This window comes from Chlamydotis macqueenii, chromosome 1, assembly GCF_036417535.1.
Source record: "Chlamydotis macqueenii isolate bChlMac1 chromosome 1, bChlMac1.mat, whole genome shotgun sequence".
Taxonomy (NCBI): Eukaryota; Metazoa; Chordata; class Aves; order Otidiformes; family Otididae; genus Chlamydotis; species Chlamydotis macqueenii.
In genome coordinates this window covers 153,808,258-153,834,214 of record NC_141556.1, presented here as the reverse complement: position 1 = coordinate 153,834,214, position 25,957 = coordinate 153,808,258, and the positions used below count along the sequence as shown (strand labels likewise).

The window sequence follows — 25,957 nt, the reverse complement described above, 5'->3', positions numbered from 1 at the left end:
GCTGGCTGAGTGGCTGGGCCCAGAGGGTTGTGATCAGCAGCACGAAGTCCAGCTGGCAGCAGTTCACTAGTGGTGTACCCCATGGGTTAATAGTGGGTCCAGTCTTGTTCATGGTCTTCATTAATGACCTGCACAGTGAGACAGAGCACACCCTCAGTAACTTCACAGATGATACAAAACTGGGAGGTGAGTATGATACACTGTATTAAAAATGCTTATTATTAAAAACCAAAATATTTATTTTTGAGGCAAGATACTGCTTTTGTGCCATTGTCCAGAGTTGCTTCTTTACCTGAATTCTGAGAGCTTCTCCTACCTTTGCTGTGACAGCTTTCACCAAACGTGACCTGTTTGGGAGCAGCTCATTGCAAACATTTCTTCAGAAATGAATTGATATAGAACTACCCAATAAAAATTACTTGGAGCTGAGTAATTCCATGTTGTATCCTTCTTTCAATGACATTACATCTTAGAGAAAGAATGAAAAGTGTTCTGCTGGCCAAGTTAATTATCCTACTTTTCCTGAATTTAATATGTCAAAGGTCTTTTGTTTTCTTAACTCAACAAGGAAGAAAATGTATGTAGGTTTGTCCTACTATTATGCACATGACCTTCTTCTGACATTGCCTGGAGGTTATTTACATGCAGAGAAGGATAGGTACCTTCAAGACTTCGTGCTTTTTTATTTTATGCAAGTCAAGTAGATATGAAAATGTGTTACTTCCTTGATTCTGCCATCACCAGCAAACTTTCATGGGTCAGTGAGTAGAAAGCAAAAAGAACAAAAATTATATTTCCTTGTAGTGGAACAAGTGCAATAAATAGTTGTTCAACCATCCTGTAAAGATATTATGATCTTCAAATCCATTCTTTATTTGATTTTTTATTATCTTTTTAGTTTTGCCTGGCAAGACATGCAAGCAGAAACTTATTTTCATAGCTGTATATTGAATGTAAAATTTTATACCTTGTAAGTTTCTTTCCTTATACACCTCCTTCCATTCTTTTTCACTAAACATGAGAGTCAACTCTTCTCATCTAATCTCATTTAGCAATTTAAAAGATGTGCATCTAATCTAAATTTGCTGTCTATGTTCCCCTTACAGTCAGTGCAGCAAGACAAGCACTAGAAGAAAGTAGTATACTTTGAAGCAGGATAGGTTATTTTGCTGCATAGGATATGGTCTAGTAGGATTTCTGAGGTGTTTGAGACAGCTGAGGTTAGTCATTCTTTGATGCCTGTCTGTCCCCTCATCACTATGATGGAACTCAGGAGATCACTGCAGACTGGCAGTCCAGCTTCAACACCTTAAATTTGATGACATGAAGCCCACAGGAATTTAGTAGTTTTTCCATGTCGTATTTCACTCTGAGCCAGGAGCTCAGCCCATTGCAAATTTTTCTTTGATACAGTACTTGCAGAGTAAGCTCCTGAAAGAAGCAGTCTTACTTTCTATTAATAATTCCTTATTACAGTTGACCTCTGCTGCTGTGGTTTTAAAAAAGATTGACCTTGGCACCCCTCATTTTTGTTAGCTATACTTTTTATCATACAAGCTGGTAAGAAAAGTAATTAAATTTACCAGAGGTCATTCTTGTTTCATAATTCCTGGCAGTTAAAAGCCATATAGAGAACATTTGAAATGAGTTAAAGTTATGGCCTCTTAAATAAGATACATGACATTTCACTAATGTAAACTTTTATGTCCAGCAGATATTTATAACATTTTCAAGGATAAGATGAGACCTTTCTAATTAAAAAAAAAATACCCTTCATAGTTAAAATTTTTACATTAACAATATTTAACATAGAAAATTAAGCTTCTTATTGATCTATTCCTATCCCCTCACCCCCAATGTCTCCATTTAGTTGTCTATCCTTTGTACTGAATTTTGAATGAAACTTACGGAAATGTCAGGTTGGTTCCCTTAGGGACTACGTTGAAATCATCAAGCTCACTTTCATTGTCTCCAGTTGATGACAAATGACAATTTTATTTAGCAAGGGATGATTCTCTTTGAGGTCGGATTGATGGATGAGGCCATAACAGGTTGGGCTGGCTGACAAGGTTACCCTTACCAGCTGTCCATTCCTACTGCATGAGTATCTGTGCTTCTTGTCAGTCAGCTTTTGAAGCACTGCTGTTTAGTGTGTAGTGTTTCAAGGCAGACTGTAATCGGTGACAGCTTACTTTACTTTAAAATGCTGTGCTGCAAATGCTGGTGGTTCCAAAACTCACTGATGAGCAGCTCAGACATCTGTGCAGTCAAGGCAGACTGGACAGCTAGGACGGCAACAGTGTCAGCTGTCTCAAGCAAAGCCAACCCTTTTTGACATTCAAAAGTCCTTTATTTTGTCTTTGGGGTTTTTTTTTGTGTTGTTTGATTTGAGGTTATAATCAGCCTGCTGTCTAAGAACACCAGCTTTGAAATATTTTTGAATTGGAATGTGTAAGAACCTTAGTAGTGTTTTGAGATTTCACTACAAAACCCTAAAATGTTTTTAATTCTTGTCTATAGGCTGGAGCAAATGTGCTGCTGCAAGATGTTAATGGAAACATTGCACTTGATTATGCCATAGAAGGGACTGAATCTAGCAGCATCCTTCTGATGTACTTGGAAGAAAATGGTAAGTCATCTCTTCAGCTTCTGTAATCTTTTTATTGAACATGACACAAAAATTTTTGCTTACTTCCTTTCCTGGTATTTAGTTCCATGGTGAATTAGGTGACTCAGATATAAACTACAAATGAGTGACAGATATTTCTTGGTTCCATATTTGACAAATGACAGGAGGTGACACATTCACTGTGTAATTTGTTTCCAAAAAAGTAGTGTTCCCTTTTATCCTCCAAGATCTTAGACTTCAGCTTTCAGTAGAATACCTGTACATTCCAAGAACATCAGCCTTGTTATTTGATCTGAGAAAACAGTATCTGGATATTTACTTTTTTTTTTAAGAGCTATCTAAGTATCCTACACATTTGAAAGCAAAATAATATCTTTCTTGTTTATTGTATAGTGAGAGTTTATGCGCTAGCAGATTATTACAAAACCAGAAGAAAACCATCTGTTTGATTTTTTTTAAGAATGTCTATATTTAAATAACATATCACCTGAAAGTATAGATGGGCTTTCTTTTTCCGCTATGATACATGTACAGAAAAAAAAAAATGGTTATTGTTTTTCTACAAGGTATTCTTTTTGTTTCTAACAATTTACTTTCTGTGGGGTAAATTAATTTAAAATAGCTGGTTAAAGGTTATTGATCTTTGATGGTAATAGAGATTTAATGTACTTAATCAAATTTTTTTATAGTATTCCAAGCTGTATGAATAGTGGATCTGTTTTGTTCTCTTAATATTAAGAGGATTGTATTCAGGTGTCCCAGAAAACTGTATATAGAGCCAAAATCATGTGCAAGTCCTCATTTAGGTAGTTTTTGATGGTTTAAATTAGTTAAAATACTGTGCAGATTTCACAAAAATAAACCATTGTTTATTAAATTCTTACTAGGAAATGGATTAAGCCTTACTTTTCAGCTGCAAAGCAGAAGGAATAAATTTCTTTTTCTACCTTGCAGCAGTAGGATGAAAAAAAAAAAAATAGAAGCATACTTAGTGCAGAATCCTACACTGAAGACATAAGATTAGCCAGAAACAGTGAATTCATAAATTACTACAAAAAGGAGAATTTCCCTGAAGCCAACAGTTAACAACATAAGGGAAATAACATGTGCAGGAAAAGCTGATTCAGAAAAGTAGTGGGCAAAGGATTAAGGAAAAATTTAGTGTAAGACTGACACTATACAGGAATCTATAAAGTGGTAGTAAGATATATTAACAATTATTTTGGTTTAAAATGTCAAAGTACTTTGAAATTATTAATAAAATCTGATGTGTCAGATTAATCTTTGCTAAAAGCCGAACTCCCACCCAGTTGCTCACTCACTCCCCTACCCCGAGCGGGGTAGAGGGAGAAAATAGGATGAGAAAGCTCATGGGTTGATATAGACAGGCAGATTACTTACCAGTTACTACCACAGGCAAAGCAGGCTCGACTGGGGGAAAATTGCCAATTGGAATAGATTCAGGTATTGAGAAACAGAAAGATAAACAGTAAAACAACACCTTTCCTCCCCCTTTCTCAGGCTTGACTTCACTTCTTCATGCCAGACGCCTCAACCCCTGCAAGTGGCACAAGGAGGTGGGGGAGCTGCAGTCAATACATAGTTGTTTCTCTCTGCCACTTCTTCACACTTTTCCTCTGCTTCAGCATAAGTTTTTCACAGGTGTGCAATTCCTTCAGAAATGTCCATCTGCTTTACTGTGAGTCCTCCATGGGCTGCAGCGAAATCTCTGCTCTGACACCTGGAGCACCTCCTCTCCCTCGTTCTTCTCTCACCTTGGTGTTCCCTCAGCTGTTTCTCCCTGGTTTTGTTCCCTTTTTGTCTCTCTGTCCACTATTTTCTGCCCCCTCTCAAATATGTTTTCACAGAGGTGCCGTACTCGGCTGACAGGCTCAGCTGTGTCCTGCGGTGGGTCTGCTGTAGCTGACTAGAACCGTCTGTGGTCCGGACAGGACAGCCCCTGGCCTCATCCCACAGAAGCCGCCTCAGCAGCCCCACAACTGCCAACACCTGGACAACCCATCTGGTCACATGTTTCTCAGCACTGTGGCACTTTTAATGAGAATAAGATAAAAATGAAAGTCCCAGTTATGTATATTTTTCATCAGTTTTGGTTGTTATTAATTAAAAATAAATGTTCAGAATACATACACCAAAATGTCCTAACATTGAGGTTGTACTACAGAAACCCATAAAAAGATCTAGTAATCCAACAAGGGGAAAAAAAAATCATATACTCTTTCTTCAGTGCACTAAAGAAAATCAATTGCTATAGATCAATATCATTTCAGAAAAGTACTGCTCTAGACTTTCATAATTAAAACTGTGAAAGGCTTTTCATAGACCTTAAGGAGTTATTGCTAACATACTACAATAAGAACTGACTAAAATGTCAACATATACAGATTGTTAGCACTAAAGATCAGTGAATTTAAGGTAAAACTAAATCCTCTGATATATTTTCTGTTTTAGAACCATATGCAACATGATCTTGATTTCTGATTACAAATTTTCTATTGATAATAGTGACGCAGTAAGTTGACAGAAAAACAGACAACCAAAACCAAACAGCCTCAGCTTTTTCACTCTGATTCTTGGTGATTGGGAACCACCTACCCACAAGATTATCACACACACAAAAAAATCTGTCTATTTTCTGGGGAAAGCTTGATTAATTGATGATAGAGGTTAGGTCATGGTGTTGCCAGTGAGAACAGGGGACCAAATGAGATATTTCTGTATGTCCCTTCAAGTCCTAAAAATGAAGCACACAGAAAACATGACACATTGAAAGTCTCGTAGTTGAGAATGCTCATCAGTCTTCCTTTGTCCTTTGTGTTTTCTAATATAAGCTTGAACAAGCTACCTTAATTTTTATATTTTCTAACTCTTGGAGAACTAACTTTGAAGTCTAGAATCCTCTTAATATTTGTGCGTTTCCAGCATGCAATGTGTGGGCATTTAAAAGTGAATTAAAAAAAAAAAGTCCATCATATGTAAACATTTTGTTATCCGTATGTTTATATCGAAAGGAAAACCTTTGAACTCACTGTGCAGAATTTTTGCACTTGAATTAACATTTTCAGCAAGGACACTGCCCTCTCCACCCTGTGTTCACCCTCACCTCCTGGCTCCCTGGCACATACTGAGTAGGTTTCTTTCACTGTTGTCTCACAAAAACATCCAACTGTAACGTATTAAGAACTTGCAGAGAAATCCTGAATATAGAAATACCCTAGGTGATTAGGTCATTTCAGATGTGATATTTATTGCAAGTAAGCAAGGACAATAATACACTTGTTTTGCTTCTATGTTCTAGTATTAATCTTACAAATAAAGTAATAAACATGTAAGACACAGCCACAGATGAATACTTTAGTATTAAGACTTGAGACTATGGCAGTCTGTTAAAATAAATTACAAAAATTATTTTTGTTTTCATACAAGTTAAGAAGAGACAGAGTTCATTTAACTAATTTTACCTGAAAGGGTCATCAACATCCTATTACAGAAGAGAGACAAAAAAAACATGTTTCACTGGAGTGGGAGAATTGTCACTCTGATGTCTATGTGAGGAGGAGATGGGAATTTCGTTTCTGATAGCATTTCCAGATTAGAAAGAACATCCTTCACTAAGCATGTGTAATGATGTCTTTAAAGGCAAAGAGGTAAAACTCCCCAACATCAATCAGTCAGTACTTCTGCAGTGAATTAGAGCTTTACCCCGCAATAGTTTTGCAAGGATGCATTCTTTTGCAGATACTCAAAATATTGGCTTCCTTTCTCACATAATAAATGTTGCTGAAATGTATCTGTTCATATGCTGACCTTTGAAAATCAGATGCGCATAATGCCAAGCGATATGCACATAAGCTACTGAACAATGTAATTTAACAAAAATAATGCTCTTTACAAAGCTATCTAGTAAGCCGCCTGAAATGTCCTTCTAAAACTTTAAGCAAATAAAGCTGGATAAAGTAACAGCTAAACCTGAATATTTTCATTAATGCGAATTAGTATTTCAAGAATAGTACCATGGCTTTTTTTTTTCTTACTGATTGTTTGTGAACATGTCTATCCTATACTACCCTGCACAGGAGAAAAACAGAAATTCTAAACCGCGCTGTCCCAAGATTTACAGAAGTGTACGCACAGGCTCATCACACTTGGGGTGAAAAGAGCCTTGCTGCATTTATAGCTCTGTGCAGGAAGGGCAGATATAGACAGGGTTAGAGAAAATTTAAGTAAGAGGAGAGGAGAGATTGGCTTCTCAAAGCTGTTGCAAGTTTTTAGTGTACCTTTGTGTTTGCAAGACAAAATGATGTTAATCTCTCTTAGAGACTGTTAAGCCCATTGGAGAATGAGACATGCAAGTTACAGAGAGAGTGGCTGCTGGGTGTGTGCGTGGATATTTCCCAAAGAGCACTGGAGTGTTTTGCTTTGTGCTGGCCACAGGAACGGGTGTTCCCCTCACAGACAGAGAGACTGCTTAGTACTGGACGTTTCTCAGGAAATATTTTTTATAGCAGTTCTCAGTTCTGTTTGCCATTGATTTCTTTAACACTGAAGCTTTTTGAGAGTTACTTCCCCCTTTTTTATCTGAGCTTTTTGCATTCCTTTGGATTGTCAGTTCTATAACCATATGCCAGAGAGGGTAAGACAGCCAAAGCACATGAAATGGCCTTGTCAGGTGTTTTTCTTGAACGGTAAGAAGTAATGTATTTTGTAGCTTTTAGGTTATGCTCCTGCCTGTCATCAGCACTGATACTTGTCACCAAACGCTGTGCCCTGCAGGGCCACTACTGTTTTAACTGTTCCTTCTCCATCTCATACCCTCCAGAATTTGTGAGTGTGTAGTGCTTGTTCTGATTTTACAGGGTATTTGGAGTGTGTTTCCCATCCTATGTCTTTATTTTTGACTTTCCATTTAAAAAAATATGAAGCCGTTCCCATAGTACATGCCAATTTGGTTTTCTTCCTCTGTTCATGCTGGCTGTCGTCCCATTTCAGCTGAATATCTAAACCACATTTCCCCTTTGAAAATCAACGTGAAGGTCATTCTTTGATTCAGGCAGCAAGAGTTACTTACTGTATGAGTAACATTTTGTTGTTCCATCTAAACTCATGAAAAGTATAATTCCTGGAGGAGGGAGAGTGGACTCCCCGCAATTCCTTGTTTGAGCCTCAGAGAATGATACACATGTATGCTTGGTAAAAGTGCTTCTCGGCTCCCATCCAGAGAAGCCTTCACTGTGAAGCTTAACAGTTCCCGAGTTCTTGGACTTCAAAACTCTGCCATTCTGAGATTGCAATTCGGTTTATTTTTTCATGTTTTCATTCTGTTTTCTCTAAAGGCAGAGGAAGGGAATATCTGTTTTTTTCTGTAGCATTTTCAAAACTCCTTTGGACATTTGAAAAATGAAGCCTGTGGAACATGTCGCTGTGGTAGCTCACTTCCCAGGCTGTTTACTGCTTGTTTTTTAATGGAATATGTATCATTCCTTTATACAAGTATTCATTTGAAACCAATAAAGCCATCTTGAAATTCACATAGACTGTGCCTTTTGTTGCTTTGTAGCATTGTTTATGCATTTTCCCTGAGCTGATGGGTATAGTTATGTTTGTGAGAGAACATACAGAGCAGTTGATGCAGCTGAGCTCTATTCTTGATTCCTTCTTCAGCATGAGCAAAGGTAATCTTTCAACAGCCAGGTTTGTTGGGGCCCCATACAGGATGCACCAAGGTTCTATAAAATGTGATTTACAAGGTGTAAGGATCAATATTTCACTGTTAGTATAGAATATACTCTGACCATGCTGAGCGTAAGCCAGGAGTATATTGCTAGAAAAGGCTGAGTGGACTCAGGGGGCCTCTGCCCTCAACCTGTAGCCATTACTGTAATTTACATTAAACGTGATGAACCAAACAACCTGATAATAACTGTGTTTCACTCTCAGTCTCTTTTTTTTTTTTTAACCCCTTCCTAGGGATAATCGGAAACTGGTGTTTCTAGTTTATGGATTGTGAACTTAGTTTCCATGTTTGAGTGTTTGACGTATTATTCACACACAAAAGAGGTAGTACATTAATTTCCACCTGTTGCTTTTTTTTCCTTGAGAAACAAAACTTACTCTAATTATTTACTGGAGATATCAGGAGGAAGAAAAAAAAATGACATAAATTTTGTCAATAGTTCTTAAAAATGGCATTCATCAGGTATAAAATGATAAATATATTTTTAAACTTTGATCTTTCTTACCTGACAATATTAGAAAGAGCTTTATCATGACCAGTGAAGTTCTATTTCAGCTGCTCAGTCTATGTAATGTGTTTAAAAAGATAAGTCAGTGTTGCAAATTATAACTAATTTTGGATGTATATAGCCCTTCGTATCACATTGTGTTTTGGAAATGTAAACTTACAAATCTGAGAGAGTTCTGTCACTGACACAAGAAGGTTAAACTGTCATTTTACTGTTGCAAAAAGCAGGAAATAGGCAGAAACAGAAAGGAAAAAGGAGATTTAATTGATGCCATGTGGCATCAGTAATCTCTAAATGCCATCAGGTGGTTTTAAGTCATTACTGTGAAATATGAAGCAGGCATAAAAACTTCAGTTCTGACAAAATGAATACATTGATTGTTAGGAGATACTCAGAACATCATATGAAATCTGCATTGTGTTCCAATCTAGCAACTGTCAGGCAATCAGTTGTTAGTACCTTCTACTTTTGGCTGATTATCTAATTTCAGCTATCAATATCATATATATGTGTTTGTCTGAATTGCATTTATGTGAAAGATCACAGGTTTTAGCCCAGATACAAAAACCATCTTATTTTCTCCAGCTTAAGTATGTATTTGTGTTTTACATTTGATGTCATTTAGTATCATTTAGGTGACAGGTGTGAAAATATAAGAATAAGCAAATATGACCAGCAAGATAGTGATAACACTCTGAACATTTCCCCTCGGAGCTGAAGCCCTTAGAAGTGCTGCAGGCAAATGAAATTCAGAACATAAAGCAATGTGTAGAGTAGCATGTTAGAGAAAGAAAATGAATGGGATTCTTTGCAGAACTACATACGATACACCCATTTATACAAGTTCCAGGGCAGATTAAAACTAAGAGACTTAAAATATGCTTTTACTCTAAAATGTGCTTCAATTGTTTTAGTAATGTAAAAATGCAAGAATTCTTGAAGATAAAATATAAAATTACTTGTTCCAGCACAAATATTTAAGTTAAATATATATTACTTAGTTTATTATTTGTCACTTCTCAGTTTGCTGTCAAATGTGGAAGAAAGCCAAGAAATTATTTGTTCATATGTTTTTTGTTATGTCATGGCCAGGGCAGAGAGGAAGGATTTTTATATTCAAATTACATTTTCTATATACGGATGTAAGTGACCAGGTGAAGCTAGGAGCAGAAGATCCAAGCCCTGAATTCTGGTTAGATATTCCAGTCAAGCCACAGCCAATTCTAATTGAATCACTTTGCAATTTTGTGGTAACCTCTGTTTCTGATTTTAAATCTTCAGACTTAAGGCCATGCTTTCTTTTGGTTATGGACTGCCTTGCTTATATTCCTTTTAATACTGTTCTTTTACAACTGTTTCTTTCAGTAGTAATGCTGACACAAGCAATTCTGTGCCCTTAATTCTTTTCATCCCCTCCCATTTGTTCCTGCCTCCATACCACATTTTCTCTTGGTTTATGCGGGCTTGCAATGGTCTAGGCTCAGCTGGAGAACTAATCTCAGTTAAAAATGGCCCATGCAGATAAAAAAAGTGTTGAGTTTTAATGTCATTTGCTTCACTTCACAATCTCTCAAGCAGTTGAGCCAACAGATTTGAGGGACTGGTGCGAGCACTGCAATGTATACGCAGGGTTGAAAGAATGCGGCTAAAACCAATTTTCTTTAAATAAGACCCAAACACTTGAGTGGCTTGCTTAGAGTGTTTAATTCTTTTCCCATTCACAGCTATTTTCACAGTCGTAGTGAATTTAATGATAATACAAGCGCTTTACCTACAACTGCTCTTGTCAGTGAGTAGAGGATCAGGCCCATTTATTTGATATTGCCGACTGACATTAAATCGTCCCTGTAGTAACTGATAAATAAAGATATGAGTAAACTTGTTGGTAAATATAAGTAAGTGAACAAGTTCTATAAATATACACTGAAGTTTAGTTAAATGTTGATTAAGCTTTTGCAAACCCAGAACACAAAATCATATAGCTGTTCTTTGTTGATGATTGAAATATATCTCTTCTTTATTGATGAATGAAGTAGCGGAAGGTTTTCTTTTTTTTTTGTAGGTGTAGAGCTGAATTCATTGCGCCAAATGAAGATACAGAGACCTATGACAATGCTTACAGATGTCCGACAGCTCATATCAAGTGGAGGAAGTGTGAATCAAAAGAATGATGAAGGAGTTACCCTGGTGAGTGGGTAATCATCACCCTGTGAATATGCATGTACTGCAACTGTGTAGTGGTGAGCATGTTTGCAAGGCAGTTCTCTAAGAAGCAAAATGAGGTTATGCAAAATTTTGATTCTCATCTGGCTTTTTGAAAAAATGTATATGTTAATGCTGTGCATAGTACAGATTTTAAAATAGACTAGGGCAACATCTGTGTCTTAATGACAACCTTCTTACTCTTAGCCACTGAATATGAAACACAAAAATTAATATAAAAAATATATTGGCACTGTAGTTTAGAACTGCAGCAGATACTTATGGTCTCGGAAATTTTGTGTAAGAGAGGGCCTGAAACTTCACTCGGTGATTCCTCTTTTAGGCTCATATCTTCTGGCTGAGCCAGGCTAAAACACTGTTTCGTAAAGCTATCCCGTCTTGATTTGGTGTAATGAAGCATCCACCGTATCAGTAGATAAGTCTTCCTCCTCCCAGATTTGTATGTTATTTATAGTCACTGGGTCTCATAATACTTTTTTTTCTGGTAATAGATCTTCTACCCCTTTGTTTGTTCAGGATTGCTACTTCTTCAGCTATCAAATAATTTAAAAATTAATGGTTTTTTTTCCCTAGATAGTACATCTGTGGAATGTTCTCTTTGCATATAAAATCTTCGATATCATTATCAATCAATAAAAAGCCATCATCAGCATTTAGATATTGAGTAACTTTTTAAAATTCTTTAGTGTTTTTCTGCAAATATTGTACTGAAATAATTAGGAACATATTACTGAACATCATATTATTTTTTTTCTTCAGCATTTATTCTGAAATACATTGCATGATACTGAATTAATACACTGAGTCATTGGTATTTAATTCCGTATTTTAGTACCTGTGGAGTGTTTAAAGTATAACTGAAAAAGTAAGCAGCCTCATATCTGGGGTTGTTGAATCCAACCACTGACTGTCTATACAGAAAGCTATGACTTTTGGAGTGGCCAGCCCAGGACAGTTAACTGTGATTAAAAACAGGAGGGAAGCAGGGCAGGAGTGGAAGAAACAATGGAAAGTTTAGTTTAATTCATAAAAGCATTAATTTAACTTCCAGTTTTTTGATACATTTAAGCTAAGCTGCTAAATCACAGTAAAACTGTACTTTTATTGCTACATTAGTCTGAATTGGCTTAGTTGAATTGAATTATGAACTTACCTAACTAGCATGGTATAAAACTTTTTCTGTAGTTAGCTGGAATCGTTGAAATGAATGACTGCAAATAGTAGGAGAAAAGCACTGTGGATAGTTTGTTTTTTTGTTGTTTGCTTGGTGGGATGTGGACAAAGGGGACACTTTTTGCATGAACAATTTTTATGTTTGAACTTTGATTTTTTGAACTTCTTTCATAGTCTTGCAACAAGTAGTTACAGAATGCATCATTTTGCTTTTGTTGGAGATTTCTATTATGTGAAGCTTTTGTCTGACAAACTGGTGGGAAACTCTCATTTGTTAAACTGTTCTGTGTCTATTCATGGACATGGAGTCAGCCAGTCTATGATAGCTGCATATGTATCAAAGGGTTCTGAGAACAATTTTTTGTTGATCAGTCTGTGCAGAGAAAACAACAAATATCTCCGTTGTAAGTAGCAAATGAGATTTGTTTTCTCCTGATAGAATATATCTAAGTCCATGTGTAAGTTAAGATGAATCAGGCAAATAAATGATGCCATAAATACGTAAATGCACACATTCTCATAGATTCATAGCACATACATATGTGTATGTGCAATACAGACACAGAATGATACATGGCAAAATTATTTTTTCTGATAAATTCTCCTGTAATATTTTTTTTCTGTGAAAGATGTCAGTCATAAAATATTTCCTTTGTCCTGTGAGCTTTTAAACTACTTTAAAATAGCACTTGTCAAATTTGCATCCAAATAGAAAATGCAATTTCTTCTGTTAAAACAGAAGAAAAGATGAAGCTATGTCAAATTATGGGAAAACTTTGATTTTTTTGTACATTTGAAATTAGAATATTTCTAGTGTACAGAATTTATTTTCTTGCTTCCAGGGCAGGGCTATTCTGCCCCCATTCCAGGGGAAGATTTTTGATGAACTGTAATGTGTTTCATCGCTCTGCATCATGCATGTTTATAAAGAAAACTTTATGTATACTCTGCAGGTGCAGCTGAACTAGAAATAGCAAATAAGGCAAATAGTATCCTGGATTCTGGTTTTGGTGTCTATTGTGCTTATAGTGACTTTGAAACTACACAGTTCTAGTAATAGGTTTATTGCAAGGCCTTTTGCTTACCATTAGCCATCTGTTTCAATCCTCATAAAAAATAGTCTCTTTGGTTGACATTGCTTCAAGGGAAAAAATCAGGTTGGCTACACGGTTTGTGGATACAGTTTACCGCCTATAATCTCTTTTCTCCATTTCTGCAATCTTCCTGAGCCGTGTTCTTACCGACCATCATGAGAATTGTCTCCTCCTGACTACAGATGAACAATTATTTTGTGCCAATTTCCAAATGCAAATTTTGTCCCCTTTGCTCCCAGAAGTGGAGGGAATGTTTGAAATCATAGCAGAGAACCATGAGAAAATAAACACCACTAAACTAACCTGGATCAATCTGATCATGTGAAGTATGTGCCTCAACATACAATTAAGTATCTAGGGAAGCAATGAAACTGAAAGAAATAAAATCTCTGTGGTTCAAAATCAAGAAAGTATTTTTTGTCTTGCAGACTCAATGTGCTTGGTTTCATTATGTGTTAATGAATTCATTTTGGAATAAACTAGTGTCAGCTTACATCTCAGGTATCTGAACTGCCACAAAAGAAAATTGGGCATAGGCCATGCTCTCCTGAAATGTATGAATCTACCTAGGCTCATGAAGTTTGTGAGTGTATTTGAAAGGACGTTTGCTTGAAATTGTATGAAAAGTATCTAGTGATACTAGATTGTTTAAATAGTTCTCAATAAGCTAACATTATTATTTTTGGCAGATTTTGTTTATAAATGTTTAAAAATATTCCACATTGGTTTTCTAGTCTGTTGTTATTGAATGTATATTTTGTATATGTCATTATCGTTATTTAGCCAGTAAGGTCTGTGGGGCAGCCAAGATACACAGTAGCGCATCACGGGTTTTTCTGAGTTCTTTAAGCTATTAAGATACTTTTCTATTGCAGCTGCACGTGGCCTGCGCTAACGGATACAAGAATGTAGCATCTCTGATACTGGATTATGGGGCTGATCTCAATGTAGTGGATAATCAGTACTGGACACCCCTACATTTAGCTGCAAAGTATGGACAGGTAAAACATGATATCCAATATATAATTAATATATCATTATTATTATATTCCATGAGTTATAAGGATTGATATTTTTTCCTGTTTATTAAATACTTACAAAATTCTTAGTGATTCAGATGGAGTTCTCATTTGGAGAAGATGCTTACATTAATAAAATGTAATTGAATTAGTTATACAAATTACACATTTAGTTTTTGAACTGTTTTATGTTATAGACCTTACATACACACATTTTGTGTATCACCTTATGAAAAAAATTAAATAGTGATAGTCTTATGAAGAAATCGTTACATTGTTTTAGAGTGACATCCAGAATCAATTGAAGGACCTGAACTCTAGAAGTATGCAGTTTTATGTTTGCAAATACACAAAATACAAAAATGAAAATAAATATAAAATACACAAAATGGGAAAAAAAACCATATTTGGCTATTTGTAAGACCGTAACAATAATGGAGATGGTACTAGTTTACTTTACCTGGAAAAGAAAAGAAGAATCTACTGAAGTTTAAAATTTATAGTGAGAAAATTTTATTTGCATCTGTACAGGAGGAAACTTGTAAAGAATAAAGGCACTGCAAGCTTCTTGTTACAAATCTCAAGTTGTAAATTAATACACAACATAAGTGGATTACAAAAAGCTTGTTACTCCAACTTCTGCAGAAAATTATATGAGATATTACTGGAGCAAAGATAAGTTATTCTGAGTGAGCTAAGCATATGAAAGACATCACACCTTATAATCAAAAGCTGGCTTGTAGAGGCACCTTGATAATGGCAAGACCAGTTTTATTTAGGACGGGATTCTCCTCAACCTTCCTTCTCTCTCTCTTCCTTTAGCCAACTACAACTTAAATACAAAGTCGAAGCTTTGTCATGTCTAATGTGAAGAATCACCTCTAGCGTGCAATTCAGACAAATCCAGGAGGTGCATTTAAAATAGGTGGGATGAATCATTACTTAGAGGTCTGCCCTTCCCTGATTATAGAGGTCATGGGCAACTAGCATATATTAGAGGTCTAACTTGAACAATTTAAAATTCTGCAGGAGCCATCCAGGGCAAAGTGCAGGGCAAAGAGGCAAAAGGATGAGTCAGCTGCTCACTGGATGTACTAGGTCTCCTCACTCATCATGAAGGGGGCATGGAGTTGATGCCTCACTTACTCTTAGACAGCGTAAAGCTGTACAGAGTGAATCCTACAGAAGGAGTAGAGCTAAATACCTACAACAGTACCTGTCTTATCAAAAGCAAAACATAACAGTAGATTGTTGCATTGTTTCCGAACAGGGAATAACTAAGAGTTTTAAATGCCAGTATGTATTATCTGATGTAAAAAAAAAAAATAATAATCTCTACCTGTCTTTAGATATAGTTCTAAAGAAAAGCAGCCTTATGGATAAATTTACCATCTAAAATTTGCTAGAAGATATTAGTCCAAATATTGAAAAAGAGCCTGGGTGAATGATAAATGAATTGTCCTATTAGTGCCATAGCGTGTAGATCCAGAGTAGAACATCTTTCTTGCATAGGGGTACAGGATATTACCAGTGAGTTTGAGCTTATGCACGGGATATGGCCACTGAGAACAGAGCAAGGCAACTGAGGCTACTGCTTGAAGGTCCGTCTCTCTGTAAGATGAGGCTCTGCTTTGCAGGAACAGATTAGATTACCAATGAGTGCACCAGACTATTCACTGAAATACTGTCAGCTGCAAACATAAAGCAAATAATGGTAATAGCATTTAAAAATAGGTGTGTTTCAAAGCAAGATTATTCTGAGTTTCTAGGACTGTTGACATTTCCCCCCATTTTAGGACTAGAAGCAAGTTTTTATTTTTAACACGCATTGAGATTCTAACATTTTATCAAAAATGGATATTATTGAGGTGTTAAGGTCAGAGTTGCTTACCTCAAGAATTTTACTTTAATAAAATGATGGAATGTAATAACTTCTTTGACACACATGCACAGTGTGGCACAGTGGCACACAAAATCATCTTAAGATTATAAGGGCAGCAAAACAAGCCTCAAGAAATTAGACTACGCCAGGGTTGCCTACGTAAATTTAATGAAGCCTTTTAGACATATGTATTCTTAATACTGTTATTGATGGCAGTTTGAACTCCCTTGTCACTTTCACATGCAGCATGGGGAGCATTGGTATAGGTGTCGCTGTTGCCTGTGCACACCAGAGTGGGGCACACATTGTCACCACCCATGCTGGCACCGATACAAGCGGTGGAAGGATGACTTGTATTTCTCAGACTGGTTCCCTAATTTGAATTTAGCACAGCAATAACTTTGTGAACAGCTAGTAATTTGGCATTGGTAGTGCTGTCCCTGCTGGACATCTTCCAGGCTGCTGTGATCAGGAGAGCACACACTCATCCTCCCCATGGTGGGAATAGGCTGCAGCTCTGATGTTTGCCTTGGGTACTTTGGCACAATTCCCAGTCACAAGCTGTTTCTTTGTTGTTTATCACAGAAATGTCACCTTTCAAACCAGCTATCAGAGATATGCAGGTCAGAGCAGACTCCTCAGTAGCTTAAACACTACCTCTCCCAAAATTTTGTCCTTGGGGGATGCTGCCTATGTCTAAACTGTTAAATTGCTAAATAAAAGAAGGATAGGGATTAAGGCAGGCAGCAGTCTGGCTCACATTCATATTGTTTAGAGCTAGTTTCCTCTATAGGAGATTAGTCTTGTTTGTAGAGAGCTGGTTGGAGTTGTCCAAAGCAGAGTCAGGGACAGAGCTAACAGTTAAGCAGTGTGGATTATAAGGGATGCTTAAGCTTGCTCCATTGCACTCTCTTACTTAGTGAGACAGATTTAGCCTCTGGCTTTGAGGGTTGACAGTTTGATGATGTAAAAAAGAAAAAAAAAAAAAGGACAAGAGCATTGTTGAACTGCTGACTGCACCTCTCCAAGAGTAACTCCTGTACTAGCAAGGATTTCTTCCCATCAATAAATTGGAAATATCCCAAATAAATAGAAATTGTTGAGACTGCTCAGATGCCTACCTCATGTTTCTTAGCATGTTATATACATCCTGTGTAATTTTCAAAATTCATGTGTGAAATTACTGTTCTGTAAGTATATTCTCCCTTAATACACATTTGGTTGGCTTGTTTGCTTGCACTGAATCATACCCCTCTTTCTAGTTAATTCATCCAAAGAGAGCATTTATTTCAGATCACAGAAGGGACTCTGTGCTTCTTGCTAAAGTCTAAGAGAGCATACCTTCTTACTGTGTGTTCTAATTTGCTAATCATTACCAAAACACATTAGTTATGTGACTGGACTATGAACTGTGGTTTCATTTTCTTTTTTTTTTAAGTGCATGTTGACCTCAAAATAGAAAAAAAAAAATCCACATCAATCATTAGAATATACTTCAAAGTAGATGAGATATCTGAACTCATTGTAGGAAATGATATTTAATCTTATTCAAGTTTGGCCATTGCCATAGCAGTTCCTTTGAATGCAGTTCCTGGACTTCTGCAAACATGTTCCACAAATGTTTTCAATGAGAAGAGCCTAAAGAAGGGGGTGCTTGTTCAGTATTTGAAAAAGAATAGAGTAAAGCAACTCAGGGAATAGATATTTTCCCTGTCAAGCAGTTGGAATCTTTCATTTATGGTCAGAAAATCCTCTAGAGGATCTTTTATCCGAACATATCTCACCCTCTTTTCTTGAGTCTTTTTGTTCATCTTAGGCATGTGTGATTGTACACAGGTAGGAGAGCAACATATCCCTTCAGATCAAATTACACTCATTTTCCTCAAGCAGGGAGACCACTTTGGGATTTCTGCCTGTGATATCTTTCTTTCACTCTCAATATATTCAGAAGGTTTCTATAAATGATTCAAATGCTAATTGTGGGTACAGAACACTAAGGCAAGAAAAGCTAGATTCACACAATACCAAATGATAAGAAAATAGATTTACAAGTTTAAGTTTCATGTAGAGTCTAGGGACAACCACATTTACAAAATTACTATAACATTCTCAGTGTTTACAGGTATGTTTTTAAAGCCAACATGTGCACAGACTACACTATATACTTATTTGGTTATTACAGGATCTCAGTGATCTATACAAATTTAATTTTCCTCGAAATACCAGCTATAGTGACTTTCTCTCACATTATGGCATATATAAAGAATAAGTCTAAGACTGTTTGGGCACAAACTTTGAGAAGTGCCAGATTTGTGATCCTCTCTATAGTATTAATATATAACTTAAAAGCATCTTTAACCACAAGATCACATAATATTTTTTTCTGTTTTTTTTTTTCCCTCGGTCTAATTTCCTGGTGGACTGAAAAATAGAAATGTAGGTTATCAGTCTCGAAGTAAAGACTGCTGAAGTCTTTATTTCATCTCTAGAAAAACTTTTAAAGTAGCCTTTGTCACTTGCTTAGGTAGCTGGAAACAGTATTATGTTGTCCCTCTTTACCTGAACTATTCCAGAGGTTTAAAAAGCATACTCTGAAGCTGTATAGAATAAACATGCCGACTGCAGAAAGGTAGAGGTGACACTTAGGGAACCTGGATTCCATTCCAAGCTCTGTATATAAACAGACACGGTCTTTATGGTTCGTTCCTCCCACATGTAACATTATTTATCCCATTGCCTCCAGTCTGTTTCCATTCTTGTCTTTATTCTGTTGTCTTATTGTCCCATTCATGTGCTTGGCTTCATGTCATTTCCATACGTGTCTTATCCCAATCCTAATTTTCTTGCACAGCCAGCTTCCACCCCTCCTCCTCCTTCCCCTGGTTCTCATCCAAGTTTTCTCTTTTCTCTACTTTGGCTTCATGCCAGCCTTCCTACCCTTCTGTTATACTTATCCGTTTTTCCCACTTGCTCATAGTCCCAATCTCCCTTGTTCAATCTCAGTGTCTTTTCCTCACCTTGTCACTTTCTTCTGTAATTTTCTTTTTTTTGCTTAGTCTGTCTCTACCTGCATCCTGGCTCCTTGCCACATCTCTCTTCTTCCCTTTCACTTCACTTATTTCACGCTGTTTGTTCCAAAGTCCAGCATTTTATCCGTGATGTGTTCTATTTTTTCCCTTCCATTCTTTCTACCCTGCTGCTAGTCTCATTCCTGCAACCTACTTATTCTAATCTGTTCCACTTTGCTGACCACAGGTGGTTATGGCCCCCTTTTTCTACACTCAAGTAGAAAAAAAAAAAAAAAACCTTCTTCATGTATATTGTATTAAGAAGGGAGATCTGTAATAAGTTTCAGACATTGTTTCCTGTGTCTAGAGCAGTATCATGGATCAGATTTGCAATTGCAGAGAAAATGCTATTTAGCTCCTGAATAATATTGCTCTTATCTAGAGGTTTATATATGAGACTTTGGTTTAAGGGAGGCTCAGTCTTCTAAGGCATACTAGTGTGTAATGGAGAACAAATATATGGTCTTCAAAACTCAATTCACATAACTCTGATAGTTAAATAATTACCTTACTCCCAGATGTTGGGAGTCTCTGTCTTGGGATTTCCTTTTGTTTGTTTCACTCCCCAGTAGCCTGAATGAGTCCCTAACCTGCACTTTTCTTCTCAATGTCCTTGATGCTTTGTGAAGTGCTGATTAGCACCCTATTCCACTAGTTATATACGTTTATCCAGTGTTATTCTAAGCAGTTTCTTATTCAATGACTTATCTGATCTTATCTGCTGAATATATGGATAGCATGAAGTTAGAGAACTTCTATCACAGAAGTTTAGTGATGGCAATAATAATTTGACTAATCAGAAACATTGAAACTGCTTCCCTGATTTATACTTTCTTATTGAAAATCTTTTAAACATCCAAGTGGATGTTTAAACAGAGCCACTGATATTGGTTAGACTAATATTTAGTCCTACAGTGGACCATACTAGCAAAGATGGGCTCTTTGATTTAGCTATTATAATCTAAAAAACTCCCTTGTAAGCATCTGGTGGCTGTGATTTTTTCAAGATTTGAAATTTGGCTAAGTTTTGACAGTTTTCCAAACAGACAATAATAGGAATATTCTCAGCCCACGGAATTCATCTTCTGTTTTCCACTCATACACACACTGAAGCTCACAAGGGTTGATCAATATATTTTCCCACACCCTACTCCCAGAAGTGCTTCATTTTTGATTGATTTATTTTTCAACTTAATTTATTAAAAAAAAAACATTAAAGATCATAATCATTCACAGGCAGCAGTCCTAGCAAACTGCCTAACAAAAATCACACAGTAAGGTAAGTATGCACTTTTCCAACCCAGTGAGGTAAAGTTTAGCCTTATGATCAATTGAAAACTCCTTATGAGTGCAGATGTAGGCTATGTTAGCAGTGAAGATTGCAGATAATAATGGTGTAACCAGTGGTATTTTATGTGTTCTGCCTAGAGTTTTGTTGTGTTCAGTGAATAAGCACCTTAGATGCTAAAATAATACTTGGAGATTTCACTGTTTCACACAGTATTTATTGTGAGACTAGTGGTCCAGGATAATAATGATTTGTATCTAAGGCTGTTGATCCACTAGATTCCTATTACATGGCTTTGTCTTACTGTGGATGAAAGCATGCTGGGGATTGTATCCAAAGAAAATGGAGTGGAAACCTGAGACGTCACAGCAGGTGGAAGGGAATTGCAGGACGAGAATGGGAAAACCTTCATCAAAGAGAACTGAGGAATGGATGTCAAGAAGGAAAAGAAAAATAGTGTTGTCCCAAAAAAAGGAATAAAAGCACCAATGAAAGGGTGGAAGAAAACAGGTTGAGGAGATACCTGTAAGGAGCTAGGAGTCTCAGGTACAGAGAAAAAAGGGCCTAAGGAATAAGAAATGATGGGAGTATGTGAACCAAAGACATATGGTGAACCAGATCACTAAGGATGGTAGGAAACATGCAACTTTGAAACACAAATTGATGAGTGGAGAGAAATGTTGGTTTTGACAGGGAAGAAAAGTGAAGGACTGAAGGAACTTACTGTTAAGCATGCATGCAAATTGGATGATGCATATTCATTACTGTGCAAAGTAGCACATCAGGACATTTGCATAAAGTCTTCGGCCTTCTGAATTTAAAACTTAAGCAGGTACCTTTTCAGTGAAGAAAAGGGAATAAATGATCTGAGGTAGTGGCTTTGGGACTTGGAGAATAACTCAAGAGTTCAAAGCTCTGCCAGAGCCAGCAGCTTATCCTTTGCAGTTGCTGGCACAGATCTATCGTCCTGTGCATTGTTTCAGAGGAAAATATCTGATCATACGGGAGAGGAAGACACCTTTCTGCTGAGACTGATTCTGCTCCCCCGCTAATTCACTACCAGTAAAACTAACATGGCTTGAGAGCAGTTTAGAGCTCCCTTTGCATCCTAAAGTGCACATAGAGATTCTAGAGGAATCTCTATCACTCCTTCATGCCCTGTATTTCCTACCCTGTCTCTGCAATCACTTATCTGTGGCAACAGGCCTCACAGTCTGTAAGCTGGCTAACACTGGTGCTCTTAGGCCTGTGGTTTATGAAACTGAGCATTGGGCTTTCTTAGCTGTCATGTAATGTGTGGTAAAATATAACCCTTTATTTTTTTTTTGGCCGGGGGAAATTGTATTTTTAGGCTTTATAACGTGCCTATTGCAGTAAATATATTTACACTGTGTTTTTTTCCCTTATAGCTTTTTATTTTCAGTGTTACACTCCATGTTTCATTAGGTTTAAAGAACTGTTCAACTCCAATGCTCCCATGTGCAGTCAATGTTTTCTCTGTTCGTCTGGGCATGCTTTTCTAGCTCCTTAGATCATAAGTGTGGCTCCTATTAATGTGAGTTGCACTTCATTTCCTTGAGGACTAAAGCTCAGGTTTCATAGTTTTTTTGGTGTAACTGTGGTGGTCTGCCTGCACATCTGATCATGCATTCTGTCTTGCTTATCAAGCTCAGTGTGTTTACGTGCACAGAAAACCTTTGTATTTAATCTTACATATGTAAAGCTGTAATTAATATAATATTTCTTTATATATTTTCATTAAGAATTTCCTCTGTCCATAAATACTCGAACTGTTCAAAGTTTGGTAAGAAATTGATTCTGATGAAGAAAAAATAATCTTTTTTTTTTTGAAAAGCCATAGGCAAACTTTTCTACATTACACAGAATCACAGAATGTTTGAGGTGAGGTTGGAGGTCATCTAGTTCAGCTCCCCCGATCAAGCAGGGTCATCTAAAGCAGGCTGCCCAGGACCATGTCCAGATAGATTTTGAATGTCTCCAAGGATGGAGACTTCAGAACTTCGCTGGACTGCCTGTGCCAGTACTCGATCACTCTCACAGTATAAAAGTGTTTCCTGATCTTCAGATGGAATACCCTTTGTTTCAGTTTGTGCCCATTTCCTCTGGTCTTGTCACCAGTCACCACTGGAAAGAGCCTGGCTCTGGCCTCTTTACAGGCTCCTGTCAGGTATTAACACACATGGATGAGATTCCCCTGAGCCTTCTCTTCTCCAGGTCGAAGAGTCCCAGCTCTCTCAGCCTTTCCTCATATGTGAGGTGCTCCAGTGTCTTGGTGGCCTTTTGCTCGACTCTCTCCAGTAGCTCCATGTCTCTCTGAGTAGAGGGGAAGATCTCCTCTTTCGACCCACTGGCAACAGTCCACCTAATGCATCTCAGGATACTATTAACCTTCTTTGTGGCCAAAGCACATTACTGCCTTATGTTCAACTTGATGTCTACCAGAGCCCCCAGGTCCTTTTCTGCAAAGCTCCTTTCCAGCTGGGCAGCCCCTCACATGTAGGGGTGTCTGGGGTTGTTCCACCCGAGGACTTTGCACTTCTTGTTGAACTTCATAAGATTCTTGTCAGCCCATTTCTCCAGCCTGTCAATGTCCCCCGGATGGCAGCACAGTCCTCTGGCGTATCAACCACTCCTGCCAGTTTGGTGCCATCTGCGAACTTGCTGAGGGTGCGCTGTACCCCGTCATCCAGGTTATTAATGAAGATGTTGAAGACGATTGAACCTAGTGCTGATCCCTGGGGTACGCTGCTACTTACTGGCCTCCACCTCAGCTTCTTGCCACTGATCTCCACCCTCTGGGCCCAGCTATTGAGCCATTTTTCAATCCACCTGAATGGTGGAATAGCAGCCTCTTACCTGATTTTCTGTTGGGCAAGCATCACAACAAAACAGGCTGTGACTGTGGTTTTGCAGGTATTTTGAAGGCTTCCTTGCTACTATAAGGTGCAGTCTAGAAAAAGCACAGAAACAGGTGTTTGAAAATGTATCACGGACTGGTATGAGGTGGGAATTGAATGCTGAATGAGTGGGAATAGGTAACGCATGAAGGGTTAATGAAGGCCTTTGAAAATGAGGCCAAACAGCTTCTGGCTTGGTGAAAAAGCTTCTGGCTTTTTAATTTGTATGAATTGGCAAAGACAACACTGGAAAATAAGAATCAAAATATATTTTTTTTTCATTTTATTCTTAGAGTCTATAATATTTCATTATATATTGCAGTTTCTCTTAATGTAGTCATATCTACTTTATTTGTAACTCTGCAATTGAAATACCTTTGTATAGTAATAATTTGCTGTAATTACTCTGCAAGTATTTCTACTGTTACACATGGTTCTGGAGATCTGGCAACTGAATTTTAAAATACTTCTTCTAAAACATAAGTGAATGAGGTTAAAATCAATACAGACAGTTTTGTATATCCAAAAGAAGGTAATTGAAATTAGCAGTGTCCTGATTACCTTGGTCATGGTGACATATATAAAGGATTTCTGGCAGGATTTATTTATTTGGCAGCAGGAAGCATTGACATTGCAGCATGGAAGGGACTGTCTGTGGCATAAAACTAGAAGTTTGGTAAACCAGAAGGCTTTGTATTGTTACTAAACTGAAAGTGCATTTAAACCCCTCCTTTGATAGAACTACTACCACTTTTCAGAATGGCTGTTAATGAGATGATACAACTGCTGCTGATTTAGTCAGCTCAATGCCTAAGCATGCTCCACTTTTTTCATAATGAAAAAACATGGGGATATATGTGTTGAGGGTTCTCAGTTGAAAGCAGGGCTAATTGGATTTGGAAATAAATCTGTTATGACCTCCTACCTACTTCCACAGTTTGCTGAATTTTCTGTTGTTATTTTCATAATGGAAAGCCAGCACTAGAAAGTTGAGGAGAGGAAGATCTTATTTCTCTAGAAACCTGCAAAAATATTTTCTTACTTTTCTATGATTAGAAGTTTGTTTTGTTTTGTTTTGTTTTGCATTTAACTAATTCCTCTTTATCATGGTCTTTCACAGTAAGTTGCCTCTTGTGTACTGGATCCATATTGAATTTTATTATCTTTATTGCAATTATTTCCTTTATTTTTAGCCTTTATTAATCAATTTATTTATTGCTTGTTTTGATGACAAATTACTATCCTTTCCCTTAGCTGCCTTCCAGTTCAGGTCTCATTTATCTGTAGCCGCCTTCTTCTGCTCTGAAGAATCCCTTCTTTTCTGCACAGCTTATTTTCCCCCGTGCTCATCCTGGCCTCCCCTGTTGGTTACATTTACGTTACAAATTCTATTTCCTTTAGCATATATCCAAAAGTGCAAACAGTTCTCTCATTTGGTTGAGCTCTGTATTCACATTCTAAATATATTTTTTGCTCCTTGTGCAGTTTCTTGCTCCTTTCTGACCAACCAACTTATCAGGATAGACATTACTACAGCCTTTGATGGAGAAATATCTCTAGAGACTTTGGTGCAATGATAGAAGAGCTCACTAAAAACAGTTGTTTGCAGCATTCTTGCAGGAATTGAAAAATACGTTGTAGACTTTTTCATTAGATGATACTCTACCCTACTCTACTGTACTATAATTGCTACCATTACTAACACGTTAAATGGATTTGGTAAATATAAGATAAATGTGCCAATTTCTACTACTGACAGAGAACAAATTTGCTTCCAAGATGTCTGTGAGTCAGACTGCTTTTGCAGTGATGCTACACAGTTGTCAAATTAGTTAGGCATAAAGAAATATTTGTGATCTAAGTCATGATAGGTGGTGATGGAGGGTTATTTTCCTTACTGATGCAGATTTGTTTACACATTTAAAGATGAAGAGAGACTTTGGGCGTGGAGTTATGCTGAGGACACACTGAAATCTTATCAGTACTGTGTTTTATTCTGCCTTTTGTGATTTATACCAATGTATATCATAGCTACAGAAGGTGGTATTTTGGAGGTGTTGCCTATGGTTCATCATATGATTTCAGTTAGTGCAGGAAGGAATGAATAAACTAAATGACACGTGTACTACTCCTGTCCTACTACCATTTCCAAAACCTATGTTTTTACTCATTTTAGACCAGCCTTGTGAAGCTGCTTTTGATGCACCGGGCAAATCCCAATCTTCTTAACTGCAATAATGAAAAGCCTTCAGGTAGGTGAAGTACCATGTATATTATGTATGTACTAGTTATTGTGACACTGCTTTCTATCCCTATCCTTCTTGCTTAGTTATACACACATATGCACACATATGTATATGTGTAAACCTATAGTTTATACAGTGTGTAGAATTATATAGA

At 37.1% G+C, this 25,957-nt stretch overlaps 1 protein-coding gene across 1 annotated transcript in view; it reads left to right on the top strand.

Annotated features, from left to right (window-relative positions):
* Window positions 1-25,957, top strand: part of MYO16 (myosin XVI) — a 385,808-nt gene that overhangs the window by 166,513 nt on the left and 193,338 nt on the right. Inside the window, exons 5-8 of the mRNA XM_086741186.1 lie at window positions 2,521-2,629; window positions 10,955-11,079; window positions 14,258-14,383; window positions 25,734-25,809. Coding sequence (XP_086597312.1) covers window positions 2,521-2,629; window positions 10,955-11,079; window positions 14,258-14,383; window positions 25,734-25,809 — 436 coding nt within the window. The remainder of the gene's footprint in view (window positions 1-2,520; window positions 2,630-10,954; window positions 11,080-14,257; window positions 14,384-25,733; window positions 25,810-25,957) is intronic.